General features: G+C 39.8%; 1 protein-coding gene across 1 annotated transcript in view; it reads right to left on the bottom strand.

The window, feature by feature from the left end:
• Positions 1-10,940: 10,940 nt before the first annotated feature.
• The window catches only part of LOC120537824 (neurturin-like), a 265,100-nt gene continuing 249,610 nt past the window's right edge, over positions 10,941-26,430 (bottom strand). Inside the window, exon 3 of the mRNA XM_039767046.1 lies at positions 10,941-15,020. Within this exon, the coding sequence (XP_039622980.1) occupies positions 14,590-15,020 (431 nt within the window). The 3' untranslated portion in view covers positions 10,941-14,589. The remainder of the gene's footprint in view (positions 15,021-26,430) is intronic.

The following is a 26,430-nucleotide window of genomic DNA, read 5'->3' on the forward strand; positions in this document are numbered from 1 at the left end:
TCTTAATTAGTGATCTGTTTTTGCTGCTAATTAACTTAATTTTAATTGACTTACTCTTGAAGACTCAGCCCCCTCAATTGTTTATTTTTCCTTAATTAGCAGCCAAACAATAATGAGATACAAAATGAGCCAATCAACTGGTGTCCATCACATAATATCTGAAAATAAAGAATGATGAAGGTCTTGGGAATGTTGATCTGCTCAGGTCTTCAAAACATTTTAACAGGGCTCTTAAAAAAGAGAAAATCAATAATTTTGGAAATGTCTGCTAATGCACCATGAGAGCAGCAACAAGCCATTGAATTAAAGAACAAGTTTAATTAACAACAAGACTCAGCACCTAATGAAGCAACTGTTTCGAGTGAAATTGGTTGGAGTTTGAGGCTCTGACTTAGTTGCTCTTCTGTTGGCTCACTCACTTCATATTTCATTTCTGTTTGGGTGCCATTTAAGGAAAGAAATGAAGCAATTCAGAGGAAGGATCAGGGGAACAAATCTTAAAAAAGACAAGTCAATTAACACTAGAATGGAACAGTCCTGTCTGTTCTGTTCTTTCCTCTGCATATCCTGGAGTACAAAAGAAACAGCACCATGCACCAAAATGTGGAGAGTGAGCAAGATCGGGAAAAAAAAAAATGCGGTCACTGATTACAAGCACAAGATGATCAAAAGTATGTATCGTGATTGTGACTGAGAGAATTAAAGTGAAAAAAAAGCCACCTTTTGCAAGTACTATAAATGTATACCGGCTGTTACAGACGCAAACCAAATGTATGTGTTTATTGTATAATGTTAACAATAAGAGCAGCTCACTACTCAAAATAGTAAACATTCAGGCAGTCTGAATCGAACCGGGGACTCTTGATTGCAAGTCAGCAATTCTTACTGCTGCGCTACGGAAACTGTTGCGTCTTCCTTGAACCTTTTGTGAAAGCGATCATTTGATATTGTGGCCTTCAGGCTTTATGTATATAGTTTATGTCTACATTTTGTCATTTATTGCTAAAATATGAAAAATGTTTCTGTTTTGACAATGTGTTTAAATAGATTGTTGTAGAAACGGAACACACATGAAATGCATGTGTTCCAAATAACAATCTATTATTTCCACTCTAAAACTCCAGCACTTCACTCCCAGATAATCAAGGCATGAGCTGGGAGAATTTTGTGCACATTCTGTGGTGGTCGGGGGAATGGAATAGTAGGCTGCTTGCTGCTTGTCTTGATCAGCACATTTACAAGACAGACGACGCTGACAGAGAGGTGCGAAGGGATTTAAGGTGGACCGGATTTACAAGTTTCTTCATAGGCTTTGGTAATTCTAGTGTTAAAATGAAAGGAAAAGGAGTTCATTAGCAATAAAAACAGGTCACCAATTAAGAAAAGGGTTAGAATGAAAACCTGTAGCCACTGCGGCCCACCAGGACTGGAGTTTGAGACAACTGCTGTACACCATGATTCTAATTCATCTGGCCACAGTAACTCTACAAACAAAGCTAAATAACGACTCCACCATAATGACACCAGCGAAGCTGGCCATGAACAATATAATGCATCTACTTTCACTTTGCCAGAAAACTCACCTTCATTTTAATGGGAAATACTGCAGACAAAAAAGAAGGCATGCCAATGGGATTACCATTATCAGAGCTCTTAGCGGAACTGGTAATGCAGTGATTTGAAAGCATGGCTGCAACTCAGTACACACCGAAACTTTGGATATACGCTACATTGACGCCACATTCGTCATATTAAAAAGTGACTAACTGAATGATTTCCGTAACCACGTGAACACAATATTCCCTGCAATCGAGTTTACTATGGAAAAAGAAATAAATCGACACATCAATTTCCCGGACATATCCATTGAAGAATGTAACGATGGCACCCTGAGTAAAGGTGTTTATTGCAGGGAATGTTATGCAGACAAAATACACTTTGCGAGCAATCATCGGCCGTCGTACAAACAGAACTGTGTTAAGACTCTGTTCAGAAGAGTTCACACCCATTGTACCACCAAGGAGACTAAAAACAATGAAAGGCGTTATCTTTTCCAACTGTTTACCTAAAGACATTCATCAGGCAATGCTTACATGGGAGACACCAGAGAGCCCAGCAAACAATCGACTCCAACCTGACCCGATACCCCCTAACCCCCAATCCCACCTGGCACACACTTCGTTATCATCACAGGGTATCAGAAGGTAGAGCACAGAAGATAAGATTGCAGTCTCCTTTAATATCATGTCGCTGGCATCAATATTGCACACAAACCCGCTGCTCACAGTCCTTTTTAATGCTAAAAGCAGGAAATTGGCAGCAGAGACGCGCAACACGGTTTACAGCATACCATATAATACACGTCCAGCGGTATACGTGGGACAAACATCAGAAACACATGCCACAAGTATACGGGAATGTCGCAATGTGGTCAAAAGAAAGGACCCACAGTCTCTGATTTACACACATACAAGTTCGACTGGACACGCTCTTTAAATGGGAAGAAGGCTGAAACTCAAAGTGCCAGAGAGCTGACTGAAATGTGGCTATCCAATGAAAACGCCATTAACAGACATTTGGACATGAAGCCAGCATATGCAGGCTCGAAAAGAAGAACACGCAAATAATAAATAAGACTTTATGACCAACACCCTCCGAACCCCACCTCATCAATCCTTCCAGGAAAATCCACCTGCCCTCCCCTTCTTATTTGCTATATATTACCTTGGATTCCTGAAAGTCTAATGATGTTCCTCTGATGATTATACCTGGTAGGAATCAAAATAGAGATAAAAAAAACTGTTTTTCATTTTCTCCTTTTGTGTATTCCCAGCTACAAACAGTAACAATATATCTTCTGGTGTATAGCAAGTCCATGTCACATTTGATGACTTTTCTGGTGATTTTCACTCGTAGCCTTCTTTTACATAATCTTGGGGGCCGTTGGTAAGACACACCAGTGAAGACCAATTGTCTCATCTGACATACCCAGCGACTCACTCCAACTAGTCGGTGACTCATCCTGATAACATCAAGCAGGTTTCATTTTGTTTTTTGTTGTAGTGATGGACTCTGTGTGCATGAGAGTGAACCAACTGTACCTCTCAAATGTTGTCAACGGTCGCCTTGGATTAACGCAGTAATCAAATGATAACAGATAGGTAGACAGAGAGATAGAAAAACACTTTATGAAGGAAACAGTGTGAACTGTCGTGAGCAATCATGCGTCATACCCAAAAGAAAAAGGATTTTATAAACAAAGCAGGTGAACTGCCAAAAGCAAGTGCCCAATAAACACACAGGGATTGGAAATAACAAAAACCTAAGCCTTCTGGACTTCTTATTCAGTTCTGTTTAACGGGAAAATGATGAACTAAAACTAACTGGGCTTGTGTTTAAAGATATATTAACCAGATATGCTTGAGTTACATTAATTACATTGTATTAACCTGAACATTTGGGCAATTCGGCTCAGCCTCTTTACCTGTAAAGCCATTAGCAATGACTTCCTCCTGTCATGATCAGGGCTGAACTTTAGTTCCCAGCATGCCCTGCGGGTGTCCACAAAGGTAGTGTTGTCCAGGGAGGCTGCCTCCCAGCTAGCCAGGACAGCAAGTAGACCTGCCAGGTTGATTCCCTTGTCCTTCCAACCTATTGGCCTCCTAGCTGGGTATGGGTCCTCAGTCTGTCCCTCCGAGGAAGCCAAAATGCCCATCTGTAAATTGGCATACTTTATCAGACTTCTGGGAAGGGCAGGAAACATCTTTGTGCCCACTCAGTGCCATGGCCAGATAAGTTATTGGAAACCATCCTGTTAGGGATGCCAGCACGTGTTCCGTCCTTCACAATAGATAGATAGATGTGAAAGGCACTATAAGATAGATAGAATGATGTGAAAAGGCACTATATAAAAGATAGATAGATATTGAAGACACTATATAATAGAGAGATAGATAGACAGATATATAGATAGATAGATAGATGTGAAAAGGCACTATATAATAGACAGATAGACAGATGTGAGGGGCACTATATAATAGATAGATAGATAGAAAGATGTGAAAGGCACTATATAATAGATAGGTTGATAGATAGATATCTAATGGATGGGGGAATAATTCAAATCTGAAATTTAAAAGAGAAATAGCTGCATACACTTGTTGATGTATTTTGGCTAAAGTTTTGCAGTGGAGTGATATTTGTATAAGAATTGTGTCTTTACTTTAATCACAGTGCTGATTTATTCAAACAGAAATGTCTCAGTCAGGAGGTAGTGGGTCTTTTGTAATTCTTTATTCATTTAGTAATCTATGACTATCCCAGTCTATTTAGTTTGGAATTTAATAAGGATGAGACAACTTGCTGTGAATAGTAAGTCATCCTCTTTATATAAATAAATGAGTAAAAATTTGGATCTGTTCCCTAAGAAATGTAGCAGCATGGGGATAGAGGTAGTTGAACCAATGCAATAAAGAATGAGCTGCAGGTGAAATGAAGGACTCCAGGAGACACATTGCTTTTGAAACTAGTAATTTTTATTCAACAGACAATATAAGGGTGTAAATAAAATACATGTAAACTCCACTTTGGCACCGAGAGTTCAATAAATAAACACATTCTTCCTTTTTTTTTATCAATGTTGCTACCTAAATAAATAAACATAACTTACTTTGAATAAATACAGATTACCCATAATAAAGACAGATGCATTGCATCAACTCACTGCAGTTGGCTGTTACAATCCAACAATGGTGATGGACGTCTACCACCTGTCACCTTACTCCGAGCTCATGGGGTGTCTACCTTATTGCTTTTTTTCCCAGGATTTTGCAGCTTCCTCCTTCCTTTACTCATTTTCAATTCCACATATGCCTTTTATATACAAGATGTTTGCCATTAATGCATTGCATATGTTATTTTTCATTTTTACAGCCCTTCTCTTGATACATAGAAATTTATAGAGGGTCCCGTAAGGCAATATAGAGTTATATGTATCATACTGTACACTAGTTGTCTACTTGAAATCTTGTTCAAAGATTACCATTATACTTAAAGTAATAAAACATATGTGCATACAAGTCACAGAATAAATAATAGACATATTTAACTTGTCTTTTGTCGATTTTATTCAAGGGCAACTGGCCAGAAGGTAAATGACGCTTGTAGTCAAAATCAGTTTTTTATTTTTTTTTTGCATCAGCTGTCACATAATTCGTTTCTTAAAATATTTAGGGATGCTCCATTAATTTCAAAATTGTGTTGAAATTATGAAAAAAGAACAGAAAAAGATGATGGTGGAGGCCCAGTGTATCGATGCAAGCTCAATAAGAGAGAGCAAAATCACAACACATCAAAAGTTTTATGTTGTGATTTTGTTTAGTTTTTTTTCGGAAGTAGAGAAGATACAAATTCCACATGTTTTGTTAATGCCTCAATTCCAACTATGGGATGCTCTTCCTGTCCCCACTATAGCAACAAACTGCAGTTCACCCAGACGGCCAGTAGGGGTCAGACCAGCACTACAAGCCAAGTGGGATGTTTTCACATCATTGTGCCTCCCGCTCACTCAGTGCAACTGAACACCTTGGGAAACATGAGCCAGGGATTCCTGTTGATAGCAAAAGCAGGTTTAGAAGTATCTGCTGGAAATTCCCTCAGGTTGTAAGTCATTTTAAGTACACTGGAAAGAAAAAAAAACAAAAAAAACGTGTACACATTTTGCTTTCAGGTGTGAAAATTCTTCAAAAATGCAAACGTGAGGGAAAGACAAAAGTTCTGTTTAACGGTATAAAATGATGAAGCAAAACTAACATGGGCTCTCAGGAGAGAAACTCCACCAACAACTGATTTTGTACGCCTTGAACTCAACCATGACAAAAAAAAATGCCCTTAGCAAATCTGAAATACACGGATGAAGACGCTTCGTCCTTGGCGCTAACTGGGCTCGTGTTTGAAGATATCTTACCCAGATATGCTTGAGTTACATAACCTGACTATTTGTGCAGTTTATGTGTCGATATATGTGCATATACAGTGGCAACCGGTGCTAGCAAAAACATGGGAGGCTTAGCGTTTACAAAGGAAATGAAGCTCTTCATGGTGGTCCCATGGGACAAGTCCAGATGGTGCAAAGGATGAGTGAGCCCTTCAAAATGGCCAATTTTACTTTAGCTCATGAAGGTGCTGAGGCTTAAAAATGAACAAAAGCTGAACTGTTACAAACTGATGGGACTCTGGGAAACCTTGGATAAATAATGGAGGTCTTGAAAAGTCATTTCTAAGCAAGGAATGAACAGTATTGGTAAAACTGACACAGTTTAAAATGTGTTGCTTAATTTCATTATGATTCATTAAGGACTTACTGCTGGTTGATACAACATATACAGGTATATATATATATATATATATATATATATACACACACACACATACATACATACTGCATGACCTGTGAATTCTAAATATACATATACAGTATACTCTTCATCATCATGATCATCATCATCAAGCAGGTTTAATCACAATCAGGGTGAGAGTCACAGGGCAATATACAGTCTACTCATTCATTAGTTGTATTAAAGTTAATACACTATAATAAGAAATAAAACATATATATATTATTATACAGTATATACTAATTAAGGTACAATGAATAGCAATGTCGGGACATATAAATTCTATTCACTCTGCACTGCTAGTAAACACTACAACAAGGCATTATTTAATGTTTTACTTTGTGAATTTATTTATTTTTGATGACTGCAACACACTTCAAAAAACTTTGGCCAGCTGAGAGTTCTCAACTGTGTCAAATTTCCAATTTCTTTTAATAGCACTTATAAAGTATACACACACGTTAGTTAAGCTTAGCAAGTGAAATCCATCACACTACCCCCCATAAAACCCATTCAATTGTCCAGAGACCTCTTTGCTGTATTTTTGCCCTTCATAATGAGACACACAGGTCAGGATGGCAAGCAGGCCAATTGAGTTCCTGCACTCTGCTTACACAGCCATGCACTTGTAATCCTGGCAGAATGGGGTCTTGAAAAATACAGGGATGTCCCTTGAAAAGATGAGGTGTGGATGGCAGCATATGTTGTATCTTTCTGTATTAACGGAGTCCTCACAGATGTGCTGTGGGCACTGACACACCCCCTAGATACCATGACTGGCACTTGCTTTTGACCTGAGGCCAATAACAGCTTAGATGGTCCTTTTGTCTTTGATGGCTACTTATTCCAAAAGCTATTTGAAATGTTGACTCATATAAGCAAGAAACACAACTCCACTGTGTGACTTGCCATCTGAGATGAGACTGAGCCCAGAGAAATCGGTGGCACTCCTGGACAGTACTGATGTATGGCTGGTGCTTTGCATATCGAAGCCTTAACTTGCATCTGGTGAATGGCGTTGACTGGAAAGTATTCCTCAGCCTATTTCATGATATCCATTATAGACAGTGATGTCTGAGGGATCGTAGATCACATGCATTCACAAGTGGGTTTCAGCTTATTTTCCTGTTTTCCTTGGATCTTTTTAATTATATTGTGTACTGTAGAGGGTGAAATTCCCAAAACAGTATCAATTTGTCTTTGGGGAGCATTGTTCCCAAAGTGCAGGATTATTTGCTGATACGTCTATTAGCAAACTAGCAGTCCTTGTCCCATTCTTGCTTTTGACGGACTATGCCTTTTTTGGAGGCTATATATGCACTAGATGATGATGGCCTCGCTTGTATCACATCATGTTGTTGTTTTAACTTATCACATCATCCTTTGTCCTAAACTGTCCTGGTCCTAACCTTTTTGAAACATGTTGCAGGCATCAATTTCAGAATTAAGGTATATTTTCAAAAAAACTATACAGCTGATGCAGAATCTATCAGACTCATATAGCTTTTCATATCAATCTATCTATCTATCTATCTATCTATCTATCTATCTATCTATCTATCTATCTATCTATCTATCTATCTATCTATCTGTCTCATAGTGCCTTACACTATCTATCTATCTATCTTTCATATAGTGCCTTTCACATCTATCTATCTATCTATCTATCTGAGAATAATTATTTGCAATTCTTCACTCATTATATTTTAATTAATATAGTATGGTAGCAATATACTTTATAGCCTATTAGTGCAATTTATGAATCAATGAACTATATACATATATGCCTATTTTACATATGATTAATTGATTTCTTATACTCTTAATTATATGTTATAATAGTAATAAACATTACTTTACATTTTATAGCAGTTATTAAAGTATTAAAGCACAATTTATATATAAGAAAACCGAACTAAATGCGTCACGTGTGTTTGCATGAGAGGTAATCAAAACATTTTGAGCCTGACTTGAAATGGATATTTTATGCTGCAGATTTTGTAAGAGTCCAAAGGTTTGTTCATTCATTTATTTTCCAACATTTATCTGAAGCCGGGTCACGGTGGCAGCAGTCTTAGCCGTGAGTCCCTTTCCCCTAGCCACATTTGCTAAGTCATTACTTTGGGATCCCAAGGCATTCCCAGGCCATCTAGGAGATATAATCCTCCCAGTGAGGACTGGGTCTTCCTCAGGGTCTCCTCCTAGCTGGTCATGCCCATTAAAACCTCCACAGGAAGATGTCCAGGAGGCTAACCATCTCAATTGGCTCCACTCAATGCGGAGGGTCAGCGGCTCTAGTCGGGCCTCTCCTGGATGTCTACACTTCTCACCCTATCTCTCTGTGAAGAAAGCTCATTTTGGCCAAAAATATGTAATTTACAAATTCATAGCATTTATGGTTTATAGTGTTTGTTTCTCATTTTAGAAACATGTGAACATCTATGCTAAAAACCACAAAAATCAAATATTGGGCTCTTATTGAATTTCTGATGCTGGAAAGGATTACATCTTCATTCTCGCCTACATAAGATCTACCTGGACCAGTCCACTTCATAGGCCAAAGTCAAGATATGAACTGCAGAATTCCATTGTGACTTGATACCTTTTAAGGATGGGTCAAATCTATGTATCAGATCTAAAGGATGGGCCAAATATCCCACTGGGGACAAATATGGGGAGTTCTATTTATCTATGTTATAAGTATGGTGGGTGCAGCAATGCGCTGTACCAGTGTGTGCTCCCCAACCTGACCTGACCTAACCTACAGTATTTATCTATTAAGGTCTGGATGGCTCTAAACATTGGCAAAAAATTGACTGTGGGGAGACAGCAGACACTTAATTAGGAATCAATTGAATCCATTCTCTATTAACATTTAAACAAGAGAAAGGTTTGCATATGTTAGGGAACCAGAATGTTGACTCCTAAAATGTGGTGCCACCACATCCAATGTTCAAGGACAATCTCTAGCTAATGAATGATGGTCAGGGTGAAATTTTAAGAGTATTTCACAACTGTTGATGACCAATAATAAATACATCAGAACTATGCAGACTTTCCAGCACCAAAGAAATTAAGAGTATTTGCTTGGGTTTTTACGATGTGGCGAGTGTAGTCCTTATTGACAACATATCTGAAAGGACTCGTGTAACCAGTCAGTATTATGTAGATATGCTTTGGTATTTGTGACAGTCAGTCAGGGGAAAAGCATTTAGGGAGGCAGTCAACCATCCCAGTTCTGCTTCATGAGAAAAGTTCTGCAAAAGTGTGAATTCAAAGAAATGTTTCGCCCACATTATTCTCCAGACTTGCCTTGTGTGACACGAATGTTTCCTTTGTAGGATGCCTTATGTCGACGGTGAGGACATCAGGTCAGCTACAGAAGAGTGGTTAGACAAGCAACGTTTCATTTGAGTCACACAGAAAAGATCTGGGAATGTGATAAACAGTGACAAGCGAAACAATTTGCAGCAAATCTCAGGGTTTCACTTCCAGCAAAATTTGTGCCGTTCACACAAGAAGAAAGGCATTTGGTTCCTGTCTGGAAGCGTTTTCATGCATGAATTCTGTTTGAGTCTCCCTGTCATATAAGATTAAAATAAAGTTTGCTAGGGATTAAAAAAAACACTGTAAGGAAGCAATAATGTGGTTACTGGGAACATTGCGTAAAAGGGATTGTGGCAACAGCGACTTTTCATATAGTGAGATTTTACTGTGGAGAAAACTCAGTAATGTACATGATGGTGTGTTTTAGTGTACCTTTATATGACAAATATGCAACATGTCACTTTTTTTGTTACTGTAAGTGTGCTGCACTCCTTCGCTTTGATGTCAACAAGAGGCATAAATATAACTGTTTTTAGTGGTGTGGTATGGATTGCAAGTCTTACACAGCTACAGAAATGAACACCGGTAAACACGTAAGTTTGTTTTCCACCTAAACAATAGAATACATTCAACTTCCTAAAAATGTTTAAATTGCCTACAAAATTAATTTTAGGCCTAAAAATGTATAAGAATCAAAATTGGCATATTTCACTAAGGATAATAATGGAATTAGGGTTTATGGGGATTGTGTTAAAAATCTTTTTTTTCTGTCCTTCCTTAATAAGTGAGGTTTAAAATTTTACAAATACCCTATATCTATATAATATATACTGTATATATACGAGGGACGTTCAAAAAGTTTCCATACTTTTTTAACTCTATTTATTAAGAATTTCAAAAATAAATGACATAACTTTTCTACATAGTCACCTTCCTTTGTGATGCAATTTTCTCCGTGTCATACCAACTTTTTAATGCCCAATTACTACTCCTCCCGCCTTTACTGTTTCCAACGAAAATACAAAAGTGCAAAAATGTTTTGAATGTCCCCCGTATATATATATATATATATATATATATATATAAATAAATAATTAATTCATTGTACTTTAATTTGTATACTCTAATAACAATATAACATAGTATTTTATAATAGAAGCACAATTAAGAAATGAAGGACAAATATCATGTACACTCACCCACTGCGTATGTTGATTACACAAAGTGCCAGTTGCTTGCAGATTATAGTCATTGGATCAATATAATTCATTTAAAAATATTAATTACACTGAAGTAATAATGCACGTTTTCACCAATTACAGAAGAGTAATTATTAGATGAAGAAATTATATACATATCGATTTACAGTGAACAGTTGTTACAAGGTAATTAATGTTGAAATATAGCAGAACTATTTCCGGTATCACTAGGTGATAAAATTGCTGATCATGTAACTGTACTATTTAAATAAAAATCCAAAAACTGTTTAAGAGAAATTCCAGTATAGACATCGAGTACAATGTAAAAACATATTATGGTTTAAGCAACTATGCCATAGTTGAACTGTAAATACTCGGCAACTGTTCACCGACACATGTCCTTATATCGTTTCATCTGTTATTCCAACATATTTCCAACGAGGATACTTTGCATTTCAATATGGAACCCATTACCCCTTTCCCTATTTCTTCGACTTCAGGACAACTCAGTGATTCTGCTCTGAAGTAATTTGATGAAAGGATGTGGCAAATCCATAAAGTGTCTCCCGAAGTTTCACGCTGCAACCTTAATAAGGAGAGGAAGTGAAACAGCCACTTGCACTGCTGACCAACACTATTGAAGGATCAGATTCTCCTGCTCATAGAAAATATCCAAAATGGTCCCTTGCCTGCTGTTAATGATGTCATGAGCAATGTGCATAAGTTTTTAAAAGTTATACATGATTCTACAAAACAGGCAAATAAGAGCTTGGTTAAAGGGATTTACAAATGAAGCATGTAACTCTCTCCATCGGTCCTGTTGCTGCATTTAGAGCCCGCCAGGGTTTACTGCACAAGGCCAGTATGCAAAGTCTTTGAGTCTGATGAGAACCATTGGAGATCCAAGATTCCAACTCTGAAATGGAAGTGGACACATGCAGTCCCTTTCTCTGCAGGACTTGAACAAAACGTGGTGTGTTTTGAGGTGCCTGGGGTTGAAGTAGCTTGTGTACTGGGTGTTAAAGAAAATGAGGTAGATAATCGCAGCAGAGTCGTATTGTACTAGCGCTGAAGCTAGAATCTGAGACAAACTGAGCAGGAAAGTTGTTGATGCAGGTCCATCATTTACAAAATGACTAGATGACATATAACTACCTTTCTTCAGAATTCTAAACAGTAAATTATTTTATAAGCATAAAAGATGGAGTAGATTTTAAAATAGTGTATCTCTGTATTTTTTTTGTAAAAAATGATCGATTTTAAGCCCAGTGAGGTTTCAGTGAGATCTTCTTGCTGGGTATCTCATTTTTGAACCTATGTGGCACACTTCAGGCATGTTGAGTGAGAGATTAGTGACTCTGACACAGTAAGCAAGCAAATCTCACAGGCAATGGAAAAACCTCGTAACTGCTATCTTTTTCAAAGTTTTTGGAGTTACTAGCTCTTTCCTGATGTTATAAGGTAGTGGTGATGGCCAAATATGTCTTCATTCTGGTCACAGCATGATGGAAGAAGCTCGTATGTACGCAGTGTTTGACATACTGCAAGACAAAACCTAGCAGCTCCACTGACCAATGAGGAAAGACCACCTACCAATGAAAACGTTGGATTACGATCATGTGATTTAAATGCTGTGACTGCGTGATTTAAACAGCAGGTGTTGTTGATTCATAAAAAAAAAACAATATTGTGTACGTGAATCTCAGGAAAAATTCAATCTTGAGATCGTTAATTATAGGGGCGACATAATTTTCTCAATTTGTGTATGTGACATACAAGATTTTTCCATAGTTGGTGAGAAATGGCGGGCCGTTTGTACTTTTTTAAGTGTGTATCTTACTGATAGGGGAGGAAACGTTTGTGTTATATCTGTAAAAAAACCCATGCAGGGTAGAAATAAAACACTGAGTGCTTTCGGCAGTGTGTAAGGTTTGTAAGTGATACTCCTCGACCTATCAATGCTTTGTGTCTATGAATGGCCACTTTAAAGAAAGTCATTGGTCACGCCGTCTTCTAGACAGACTCTGGCGTTCTCACTTCTCTCTGGACTCTCGAGGTGGTATTTCAGACACTGTTGATTCTTTAAATATCGTCTCAAGCACTTAAGGGGCCAATTTCAAAGGGGGCACCAGAAAACGAGACTGTTTGTTTTATTCCTCAACAGCATGGAGGACTTTGATCCAAGAGAATACTACTAGGCCTGCCTTCAGTCTCTGTGAAGTTCTACACCATCTTGTCTCTAGGCTTTACACCTCCAACGGTAAAACAAAATGGTGCTGATTAAGTCCAGCAAGTGACTGGGGCAAACCGGTAAAGCCAAAAATTGAGCCTCCATCTTTTTTTGTTTGTTATTTTGTTCCTACACCAATGCCATTATGGTTGTAAATAAGACATTTTGGATATCAAACCCTCCTTGACATCTTGAGGCAGCCATACCACTTGTGTTTCAGCACAAGTCATCCACCTGAAGCTAAGCATGTTAAGGGGTGGGAGACCATCTAAGAGAAGTTTGAGTTGCTGCTGCAAGAGGTGTTGGTGAGGCCACACAGGGGGCGCTTACCCTGAGGTCTGAATGTGGATCCCAATGGCCCAGTGCAGTGATAGGGACACTGTGATGTCAAAAACAATCAAATACCCAACTTTCGCAGAACTGGTAAACTGCTAAGTATGGCATTTTATGTTCTAACAAAAACAAATTAACATAAACCAGTTAAGCTCCAGTCCTGAGATGTTAAACCAAAGTCCTGACTCTCTGTGGTCAAAAAAGATCCCTGGACATCTTTGGTAAAGAGCAGGGTGTACCCCGATGTCCTTGCTAATTTGCCCTCCATGGCTTTGTCTGTTCTGACCCCCAAATTATCCCCTCTTTCTAAATGGCTCTCCCTCTCAGCACTTCTGCACCTAACAGCTAACGCGTGGAGAGCATCCTGATGCTAATATGGCTGCCATCACATCATCCAGGTGGTGGTTGAAGCGTAAAGAGCTTTAAAAATATAAAGAATTATTATTATTATTATAAAATGGTCATACATCCATATAAAAAGTGCACATCTATGCCTCACACTCACATTATACTCGCACAGTCTAATAAATCTTTCGAACTTCCACGTTGGCGAGGACATTTTTTAATCACTGTTTGCATGAAATGTTACTGTTTGATTTGTTGTGAAGGGGCATCTCATCTCAGTTATTCTTTTAAACGTGGAATGCTCCCAATTTCTAGGCTCTACACTGAAAACATTTTATTTGTGGCCAACACCCAAGAAACTAGTTAAAAAAATGATTATACCATATGGAGTACAGAGTTGGACTTTTGCTCAACAAAACGGACCGCGTCATAAGTGAACTCATTATTATTACACTTTTCTTTGCACTGCTCAATTACACGTTTCTGACATTCCTTAATAATTGCTGCTAACCATCAGTAATATGCTCCTTCATATGAACAATGGAGCTGATGCCAGAGTTTTATAGGATTGGTGACAAACGCCAGCTGTAACTTAAAATTGCGGTGGCTGTCAAAAGAGGGCAAGCCTCCTGTAAATTTAAACGATGTGATTTACCATAACCAAACAGGGACTTGCTCCCCATTGTGAACTTGCTTCTGGTTTCATTATGCACATGTCCTATCATCAAGCCCAGAAGTGTTCAAACCGCATGCCAGTGTTCTAAACACAGCCGCATTCTTTGGCAGACACGTCCTTGATCGTGTGATACTGGTTATTTGTGTCCAAGAAGGAGATGTCATCATCATAGGCGGTGGGCCGACAGCAGGGTTTGTGCCTGGCTTTTCCTTTCTTTACACGGCCTCGCTTCTTCATGTGCTCCAGAGTAAGGTCGTAGTTACGGCGGCTGGAGTGGCATTTTCCACTGCAGTACCGGAAAAGCAAAATCTCCTCTCCTTCATAGCCCAGGCCCAGCTCACTTACGCTGACTTCCAACTCCTTGAGAGAGCAAGGCTTCAGGCCCTTCTTTGCCCTTTTAGTCCTCTTGGCCGTGCTATCCATCAGGTCTTTTGAGTCGGGCCTGTGTCGGTCAATGAGGGAGCTGATTAGCTGCTGGACGTCACCTTCTGTGTAGCTTTGGAGCAAAGCGGTAACTAGAAGAAAGGGCAAAACAAACAAATGGTCAGTGGTGAGATTTGGACTTTTAAATGAGCTTCACATTGTGCAATTCCGTAGTAAACCTTAGGGTGAGGGGCTACTGGAATATGATGGTGATCATGGGAAAGAATGAATTTAAATGATGTTATCACAAAGCTGCAACATGACAAAGTGTGATTGCTTTGTGAATCCAAGTACACAGCCAAAACCCAATCAACTTCTTATGAAGAACCAATATAATGTTACCGTATATACTCGTGGATAAGTTCTCCCGTGGATAAGTCAGGACTTGATTTTACGGGGCAATTTCTGGTGTTTTATAATGTCGGTGGTATAAGTCGGATGCGGAAAACTCACGCTAATGGTCCAAGAGATTATGATATGCTAACGCCCAACGGAGAGAGTAACCAGGGAACACACAGCCTTTTTCTTCTATGTATTGTGCCTACGTGACCACACGGTAATACTCAAACTATTCCGAAGTGACGATTGCATTGTTTTGTGTTTTTTTGTATCTCACACCCTCATACCCCTTTATCGTAAGAACATCCCTTATCTACGATGGAGCATTCGATTAGAAGAAAATATGAAGCTGGGTTTAAATTAAAAGTCATTGAAGTGGCGAAAAAAATTGGTAACTGTGCTGCTGCAACAAAATTCGATGCGTCTGAGAAACTGCTACGAGATTGGAGGAGGCGAGAAGATGTAAAAAAAAAATGTGTTGCATTTTTGAACAGACGTATAAGTCGGGGTCTGATTTTATGATTGATTTTTCGGGTTTCAAGACCCGACTTATACGTGAGTGTATACGGTAATTAGAACTTTAAATAGTGATAAAGACTGACTATTATAAACCAGTTAAAAAAACAATCAAAAACAAATACACTACTTTCACAGGTACGCTGCTAAATAGGGTTTTTTATGTTCTAACTAATACAAACGAGCACAAACCAGTTAAGCTCCAGTATGCATCTGTCATGAACCTGGAGAGATCCTTAACAGACAGAGTCCTAAAAAAAATACTCAAAATGACCACTGTTTGACCACCAGACCCTGGCCAGTAATGAAAGGGCAATCAGATGATCTTTATAAGTCAGAGATTTATTGATACAGTAAGAAGTCAAGCAAAATGACACATTTTATTGGCTAACTAAAAAGATTACAATATGCAAGTTTTGGAGGCAACTCAGGCCCCTTCTTCAAGCAAAGATGTAATAGAAGGGGCCATTTGTGTTTCTGAAGGCGTGTGTGTTCTGGCCACCACGGGGAACCCCCCCACTCCATAGGTCATCGAAGTCTAATAATACTGACTACCCACCATGGATGGCGAGGGGTGACAGCCATCAATGCTGTCTAGAGCTCCAAATGGGCTTTGACCGGCACTGTTACAGCCACTATATTATTTTATTTATTTTAAAGACTGAGCCATAGAGGACTCCAAAGTACCAATGTACAGCGAAGAAAGAAAGAACCAATAGATTCCTAGTCTTCAGTCCCTTTATTCTGATGATTGGAAGATCTGTGACTCCAGTCCAGAAAATCTGAGACAAATTGATCCCATTAATTTCAGAGAAGTCTTTCTTCTATACCATATAAAATCACAGAAACTATTATTCACCTTAATGAAAGGGCAGGTGACTGTGTCTCAGTGTATCTCACTGCATGAAAAGAGCTGTATCTGGACAAATATGGTATGGGAAATCTCCGCTAAACACTACGTTTGCCAGATGTATGAGGTAGAGTGCTTGGAAAGGTAGCATGCAAAAGGAAATTTTGTGAAACAACCAGATACCTTACGTATGTGGATGTATACAGGAATCGGTGAAAGTTTCAAGGAATCCTCACCGCTAGCAATGACGTGTAAGAGCCTTTCATATGTTAATGACTATCAAGTAGAGGTGTTGTCTTTGTTATCATAGCCAGGTGGGGGGATTAGCAGCAGGCTGCATACTCCTCTTCCCGAAGAGGCTATCCAGCGTCTTGATGCACTTGAGCGCAAGTTCGGCGAGTAAAGAACGCAGGAAGAGTCAAGCCATGCGCATAACCTGGGCATTGTGGCTGCAAGAATTATTACAAGAACAAGAAAATACGAACACATAACTCCAGTTCTTAAATCCTTACACTGGCTCCCGTTTAAGTTTAGGGCTGATTTCAAAATCCTCCTTTTAACATATAAAGCATTAAATGGCCAAGGTCCGGCTTACTTGTCTGAACTTATCATGACTTACAAACCTGAGCGCACATTAAGATCTCAAGATGCCGGTCTGCTTAGGACTCCAAGGATTAATAAAATAACAGCAGGAGGTCGAGCTTTTAGTTACAGGGCCCCTAAACTGTGGAATGGTCTTCCTGCTTCTATAAGAGATGCCCCTTCAGTCTCAGCCTTTAAATCCCGGCTGAAGACTCACAACTTCAGTTTAGCACACCCTGACTAGAGCTGCTGATTAACTGTACAGACTGCATCTCTGTTGTTAGTTATTAGCACTAAAACAGAAGTAACATGAGAGTTAGAATTTGTTACTAACCCTCACCTATTCTGTTTCTGTTCTCGGTACCCAAATGTGGTAATTGGTGCCACGGCCCACCTGCCAAGTTGTTTGCCTGCCTATGGTAAAGTCATCCCTGATGGAGGATCACAGGAATCATGGGAAAGAGGGGTCCTTTCATCGGAGCAACGTTTCAGCCGTGGAATAGCCAAATGGGGAGGCAGCTTGATGGATGGAGGTCTCCAGGACTCTAAAAATATCCAAATCTTATTATGTGATATCATCTACTGTTAAATTCTGCTCCGTACTTCTAAAATTTTTATTATTATGCTGTATTAAGGATTCGTTCTGTTCTATCTATTGTATTGTATTGTATTGACCCCCTTCTTTTGACACCCACTGCACGCCCAATCTACCTGGAAAGGGGTCTCTCTTTGAACTGCCTTTCCCAAGGTTTCTTCCATTTTCCCTACAAAGTTTTTTGGGAGTTTTTCCTTGTCTTTTCAGAGAGTCAAGGCTGGGGGGCTGTCAAGAAGCAGGGCCTGTTAAAGCCCATTGCGGCACTCCCTTTGTGATTTTGGGCTATACAAAAATAAACTGTATTGTATTGTAAAATGTATTGCGGTAAGTTCACCTTTATGTTAGCCGACAATATAGTAGAAAATTATACCTCGCCAAGTTAGCCTAAGTTAGCGCTTGGCTACACATCTACTTTTGTTCCTTGCATCTAGCTTATTTAACAGTTTGTCACGTCCGAATTATACGATGTTGTTTGAAAATTCTTTGTTTCCTATGCATGTATGCGTGTATCTACTAAAGCGTTTTTAATTCAATGTTACAGGAAGCTGTAAGGCGCCTCCATAATTTGGAAAACAGCTCGCATATATATGATCCACAAACTGGGTAAGCAGTGTTTTTTTTATATGCTATGTATGGGGTTTTACGTAATCATTTTAAATGTAATTAATGACACTACTCTCTTTCCACACAGAATAAGTTCACCTCATAACCAGGCAGTAATGACATATCTGCTGGAGGAATTGAAGACGACATTTGCAGATGCAGACCCTGAGTGTATAAAGGGTAATTTATACACTTAATATTTGTATATAAAGGGGAATTGTTATTATAATTATGTTCATGTCCCTTTATTGTTGTCCCTCTAATAATTTGAATTGGTTTTGTCACTTATATGAATTATTTTTTTATTCAGCATGCTGTAGGACTTACTATGAGACATTGCAGAGGAAATACTCTTTGTCTCAGCCAGGAAAGTCCCAGCTAAGATACTCCATTAAGATAGGGGCTAAAAACCGACAAAGGAAAAGACGAGTAAGTGTACAAATTTATATCTATACTAATAAAAGGCAAAGCCCTCACTCACTCACTCACTCACTGACTCATCACTAATTCTCCAACTTCCCGTGTAGGTAGAAGGCTGAAATTTGGCAGGCTCATTCCTTACAGCTTCCTTACAAAAGATGGGCAGGTTTCATTTCGAAATTCTACGCGTAATGGTCATAACTGGAACCTATTTTTCTCCATATAATGTAATGGAGTTGAGCTCGATGGCCGTGGGGGGCGGAGTTTCATGTGACATCATCACGCCTCCCACGTAATCACGTGAACTGACTGTCAATGCATTACGTAGAAAACTAGGAAGAGCTCCAAAAAGCGCCGAAGAAAACATGCATTATATAATTGAGAAGGCAGTGAAACAATAAGAAGTGAGCGAGTGATACATAGAACCATATTCATGCCTGCAGCTACTTCGGAAACAAAGCACGGTGTAAACCTAAAGTTTAAATTAAGTTCATAGACAGGCTGCCGCTGGCGTTTGTCATGCCCACGGCTAATGCGGGATTCAAGTTTAATGAGAGGACGCAGGGTATAAACGACAGTTTTGATCACTTTGTAACTAAGTTAAAATTGCAGGTGAAGGGCTGTGCTTATGCAAATTTCCGAGAGACTGTGTTTGTGGGGGGATTGACAGTTAAGACAGGTGGAGGAGTCACGTCATCATCTCCCCTCCCATTTACCTCATTTCGCTCTGAGCTGAGCTCCGCGGCGAACGCTGTCTTCCGAAGCAACTTCGTCACACTTCCACCAAATACTCACAGAAAAATCCCCAAGTTAATACACACGCTGTCTCTAGAGTTTCTCCACACTGAATCCTCCAGGCACTACTTACAAAAGGTTACATTGACAATCGTGTTACGTTATTTTTAAAATGTTTCCTTTTCTAAGCACAGCTGAGAAGCTTTGATGCATGTGCTCCATAACGCGTTAAAAAATAATGCATTTAATCAAACTTTTGTCAATGCATGATTTCCTGGTACACCGATTACATTGATCAGCGCTTCCCGATTCATTTTACCCTCGCACCCCCTTGGTTTGAGAAGAAGTATAAAAAATATGAGGTTAACACAGAAAAACAGATCACCAATTGAAGCTTTATGAATAATCGATTCGCCATCAATAATTGTTTTGGTAAAGCCATACTCAGTGTGATCCTCCTTCCATTTTATAATTTTTCCGCGACTAGCCATGATTAAATGAACGGTTAAAAAGTAAGAGCGAAGTGAGGGTGACTTATTCATGCAGGCAGGCGACAACTCAATAGCTCCAATTTGGATATACTGTAAGTAGGCTCTATTTAGTCGCCAGAAATATCTTTGGTAGGAATGGAAGTTGAATTTAGTCTTTAAATTTCAATGGTAAAGAAAAATTTATGCAATGATGACTAAATTTAACTATATAAAGTCAAAACTTGTATATATAAAGTCATTCCCGAATATATAAAGTCAAAACTTCATTATTTAAAGTCACTGTCGGAATAAATAAAGTCAAAACTTGAATATATAAAGTCAGCGCTGGAATATCCATCCATTTCCCAACCCGTTGAATCTGACCACTGGGTCACGGGGGTCTGCTGGAGCCAATCCCAGCCAACACTGCACGCAAGGCAGGAACCAATCCTGGGCAGGGCACATGCATCATTTTCAAAACATTAACTGAACAGTGTTTTTTTAATTTATTTTTCTGAATACGTTTTTGTTAACTTTGTTCAGTTCAGAGTCTTTTCAATCAATAGATTTTGACGTTGACTTTATATAATCAGGAATGACTTTATAAATTCCGACGCTGACTTTATATATTCAGGTTTTGACTTTATATATTCCAGCGATGACTTTATATATTCAACTTTTGACTTTATATATTCAGAAACAAGTTTGACTTTATATATACCGACGCTGACTTTATATATTCAAGTTTTGACTTTATATATTCTGACGCCGACTTTATATATTCAGAAAATCAATGTATTTGCCTGTTTGGCACCCCATAGTATATGTGTGTGTGTATATGTGTACACATGTGTATATATATATATATATATATATATATATATATATATATATATATATATATATATATATATATATATATATATATATATGCCAGCAACACTCAAACAATTCATTGTCAATCATGTTACGCTATTATTAAAATGTTTCCTTTTCTTTTACTTCTCCGCTGCCAAGCTGGTATTTTATATATATATATATATATATATATATATATATAGATAGATATACAGGTATATATATATAGAGATATGACAGCAACACTCATATCAATGACAAAACAATTACATTAACAATCATGTTACGTTATTTTAAAAATTTTTCCTTTTCTTTTCATAACTTCTTTAACACACTACTCCGCTGCGAAGCGCGGGTATTCTGCTAATATATATATATATATATTGTGAGCTGGAGGGCTGATCGCACCCCAAATAGAGACAGACGCCCTGGGAAAACCACAAACCCTGAAACACTGACTACACATTGCTCCTTATCCTTGCACTATAACGCGTAATACAAGCCTCGCGTACTCCGCCGACTTATAAGCCTTGCGCAGCCTGTCAGTTTGGGAATTGATTGTTTGCTTTTATCTCTCTCTGCTCCTAGCGGAACTGTTATATCTGACTTGTCATGGAGCACGTTTAAGCTCATGTGTTTGCGGTGTCTGAATAAAAATCCTTCTTTTTCTACGACCTTCTGTGTCTCTGTGCAAATCTGTGACCCAAGCGTGACAAGTGGTACCAGGAGTGGTTGCACAGATGGATGCCGCCGAAGACTTATTTCAGAAGTCTAAAACATTTGCACTTAAAGACTGGAAACTAAACATGGATGACCCAATCCGTGCAAATTCAAGATTTGATACATAAAGTGCACTGTTGGTTTGAAGGAGACGTAATGGAAACAGTTGTCGTGAATATATTACTGGCCGGCATACCTGAAGTTCTTCGAGATGAATTTCTACGCCATGATATTAAATCATTAACGATTATGTCCAGACGATTAGAGGGTTCACAGTCCACTTGGAGAAAGAGCGGTGGATTTCGTGCTGCTTCGCAACCTGTGAACGAACGTCCAGGACATTCTCGCGCTCGATCGACAAGCTGCAGGACCTGAAAATCTAATGGGGTCAGGTAGGACCCGGAAATCCAGTCGTAGATGGGACGCCTGTTTCTGGGGAGACAGCGGCAACAGCGGTCGACAAAACCGTGGAGGCTACAGAGCACGCCGACGTGGGCGTCAGAGGATATTTCGAAACGGAGCCGACCGTAGATGTTTCCGATGTGATCAGCTCGGCCATTTGGCAAGAGATTGTCGCTTGTCTCCAGCTCATTCAATGGGATTGGACTGGCCGAGATTTGTTGCTCAACTATTACATGTCCGGATGGAAAAGATGGCTTGTTGATCCCGGTGAAATTGGGACACAAAGAAATCTCAGCATTGTTAGATTCGGGAAGTGACCTTTGTATTGTGAGACGAGACTGTCTTAATGAACAATGCCTTAGAGACTGTGAGACTGTAAAAATACGCTGTGTACATGGTGATGTTAAAGATTATCAGACTTTACTTCTTCCTTTAACTTATAGGGGCCACTTTAAGGTTTGGTCTGCCGTTTCGACTCGTGCCCTTGGCCATTACTCATAGGACGGAGAAATGCCCTTTTTCGAAACTGATTAATAAATGTAAGGGACCAGTAGTCCAGTCCAATAATGAACTTGGTGGGGGGGGAGAAGAAGAAGAAATCCAAGACGAAGAACTGGGAGCGGCGGGGAAAATCTAGAGCCCAACTTAGATATTGAACCCGATCTCTCCAGCGAGACGGAGGAGGTCACCCCCGACAATCTTCCAGAATGGGCTGCTCCTTCTACATCTTCCCAGATTGCAAACGCCTCGAACACAAACCGAGTGTTAACGAACAATCAGACTTTGTGCGTTTGCAGCATACTGATAGCTCATTAGAATATACATTTAAACAGGCTCGCCCTGCTAATGACTCTTACTACCAAGAGCGTAATTCCAGGGGTGTGAAAACCCCACACTTTATAGAAAAGGACGGTTGCCTTTTCAGAGTGATCTCAGATCATTTGGAGGGGGAATTTATTGAACAACTGGTGGTACCTGAAGCACATAGGGAAACTGTTTTGCATCTGGCACATTCACACATCTTGGGGGGGCACCTCGGTGCCGACAAAACTAGAGACCGGTTATCAAAACGATTTTATTGGCTTAATATGGGAAAAGATGTTGAACGATTTTGTACTTCATGTCCAGACTGCCAGATCGTCTCTGCTTATAAGCCTCCTCGGCTCCCCTTTGTCCTATGCCCATATTGGAAGTTCCCTTTCAGCGTGTGGGATTAGATATTGTGGGACCATTACCTAAGACTAAGGATGGGTACCAATATTTGCTGGTGTTGGTTGATTATGCGACACGATATCCAGAAATGATCGCTGAAAAGGCCAACTCTTCGGCTGTAGCAAAGCACTATGTGAAACTTTTACTCGTATTGGTATCCCTAGAGAAATCTTAACTGATCAGGGCACACCTTTCACTTCTCGCGTGATGAAACAATTGTGTGACAGCTTTGCTATTAAGAAATTGAGTACTACTGTTTACCATCCTCAAACGAATGGTTTAACCGGCGATTTAACAAAACATTGAAACAGATGATCAGGCGAGTTGCTCATAATGATCCCACAACATGGAACACTGTCCTACCGTTTGTTTTGTATGCGTGCGAGAATCACCACAGGCGTCCACTGGCTTGAGTCCCTTCGAGTTGTTATTGGCAGGGCGCGAGGCATCCTGGATGTGGTGCGTGAGGAATGGATAGGAAACGAGAGAGCAGCTAAGGTCCAAGCTTTGCAGATCGACTAATTTCGTTGCAAGACAGAATTTCTATGCTTTCCTCTATTGCTGTGGAACACCAACAACGAGAACAGGAAACTCAGAAGCGTCTTTACGATAGGCGCAGCAAGCTCCGTGAGTTCAAACCTGGCGATCGTGTTTTGGTACTGGTTCCCTCGGATCCACACAAATTCTTAGCTAAATGGCAGGGCCCGCCATTATTGAGGAGCGTATGAGTCCAGTAAATTACAAGGTTAGAATACCGGCGGCGCAAACCATTCCAGATTTTACACATTAACCTCTTGAAGGAATGGCACGACCGACAAGAGGTTAACACTTCCTTGGCTGCTGTTTCTCAGTCCGATGTTACCATTGGTAACGATCTTACTGACACGCAAAAGACAGAACTGTTATCTTTGATAGAACGGAACACTGATGTCTTTTCAGATTTACCAGGCAAGACTAACATTACAAAACATAAAATTACCACTGCACCTGATGTTCACAGACAGATGCGGCCGTTCGGATACCGGAAGCGCGAAATATTGTCTTGAAGAGGTAAAAAGATGCTGACACTGGGTGTAATTCGTGAAAGTAAAAGTGACTGGTGCAGCCCAGTCGTATTAGTCCCAAAGCAAGACGGTTCGGTTCGGTTCTGTATCGATTTCAGACGCTTGAATAAGGTCTCTAAATTGATGCTTATCCCATGCCCCGTGTCGATGAACTGTTGGAAAAACTGGGTCAGGCGAGCTATATCTCCACGCTAGATCTCACGAAAGGCTATTGGCAGGTGCCTTTAGAGGCTAGCAGTTGTGAGAAAACGGCATTTGCGACTCCTGACGGACTCTATGAATTTACAAGACTCCCGTTTGGTCTTCACGGGCACCTCTAACTTTTCAGCGTATGATGGATCAGATCCTACGTCCTCACTCTGAATATGCTGGGGCATACCTTGACGATGTCGTGATTTTTAGCAATGATTGGAAAACACACTTAGAGCGGCTTCAAGCCGTTCTTGAAAGCTTGAGACAGGCTGGCCTTACTGCTAACCCTAAGAAATGTAAACTAGGCATGTCCGAGACTCATTACTTAGGCTATTCTATGGGCAAGGGTTTACTTAGGCCACAATTAAGGAAAATAGAAGAAATGCTTGTTTACCCGAGACCTGAGACACAGAAACAAGTAGCGCCTTTCTGGGACTCGCTGGTTACTACAGAAAATTCATTCCAAATTTTGCACATAGAGCTGCTCCTCTTACAGAACTTACTAGAGGCAGAAAAACCGACCTGTCCTGTGGACAGAAAATTGAACGTTCTTTCAACGATTTAAAAAAAGCATTGTCTTCTTACCCGGTTCTAAGGAACCCGGATTTCACAAAAGATTTTATCTTGCAAACAGACGCAAGTGCATTTGGTGTGGCGCAGTCCTGTCACAAATTTTTGATGGAGAAGAACATCCAATCACATATTTGAGTAGGAAATTACTTCCTAGGGAACGCAATTATTCTACAATTGAGAAAGAATGCTTGGCAATTAAGTGGGCTGTGGAAGCGCTTCGCTATTACTTGTGGGGACGAAACTTCACTTTGGTAACTGATCATGCTCCACTCCTGTGGTTGTACCGACAGAAAGATACAAACTCTCGTCTAATGAGATGGTTTCTGGGTTTACAACCTTACAGTTTCACAGTAAAGCACCGACCAGGTTCTGAACACGTCAACGCAGATGTATTATCACGACTAAATGAACCTAGTACAGAGAGTCGCTTGATTCACAGGAATGTGAATAAAGCTGAGGGGGAGGGTGTGAGCTGGAGGGCTGATCGCACCCCAAATAGAGACAGACGCCCCTGGGAAAACCACAAACCCTGAAACACTGACTACACATTGCTCCTTATCCTTGCACTATAACGCGTAATACAAGCCTCGGTACTCCGCCGACTTATAAGCCTTGCAGCGCCTGTCAGTTTGGGAATTGATTGTTTGCTTTTATCTCTCTCTGCTCCTAGCGGAACTGTTATATCTGACTTGTCATGGAGCACGTTTAAGCTCATGTGTTTGCGGTGTCTGAATAAAAATCCTTCTTTTTTTTCTACGACCTTCTGTGTCTCTGTGCAAATCTGTGACCCAAGCGTGACAATATATATAAAGTTTGGTACATCTCTGGGTGTTTTTAGGGGTTAACATATGCTGTGTTTTGCAGTTGCTGGAGTCCAGGTCTAGAGTCATCCAAACAGATGCAGAGAGAGAACTGTGGCAGACTGCAATTCTGGGCCTGATGTCCGATGAAGAGGATGCCATCGTTGATGGAAGACCAGTGTGGGTTGTGAGGTCTCCACCTCACAGGAACCCACAATTGTCTGAGCTTTGCCAGCAGCTTCAGTCCAGATTGGAGGCAGATATGCGCTATGTTCTTACACACCGTCAGCGTGTAAAAGCTGATGGAATCGGGCAAGAAGAAGATTCATTTTTGGAACTTTAATAAGCACTGGTGCATGTGTTTGTTTCAGTTTGTTTCATTGCTTTTAATTTACTTGCACCGTCATATTTGCACATTTTTTTCTCCATATTTTCAGTTTTTTATTATTCTTACGTTGTATATTTATTAGTGTTTGGTTTTATTTTAATAAAAACATTTCTGAATCAATTTTATTCTCATTTTTTAAACGGTGCGGGGGATGTATAGTACAGTGGGGGGTGGGGGTGGGGA

The sequence above is a fragment of the Polypterus senegalus genome, chromosome 10 (assembly GCF_016835505.1).
Source record: "Polypterus senegalus isolate Bchr_013 chromosome 10, ASM1683550v1, whole genome shotgun sequence".
NCBI classification, from domain to species: domain Eukaryota; kingdom Metazoa; phylum Chordata; class Cladistia; order Polypteriformes; family Polypteridae; genus Polypterus; species Polypterus senegalus.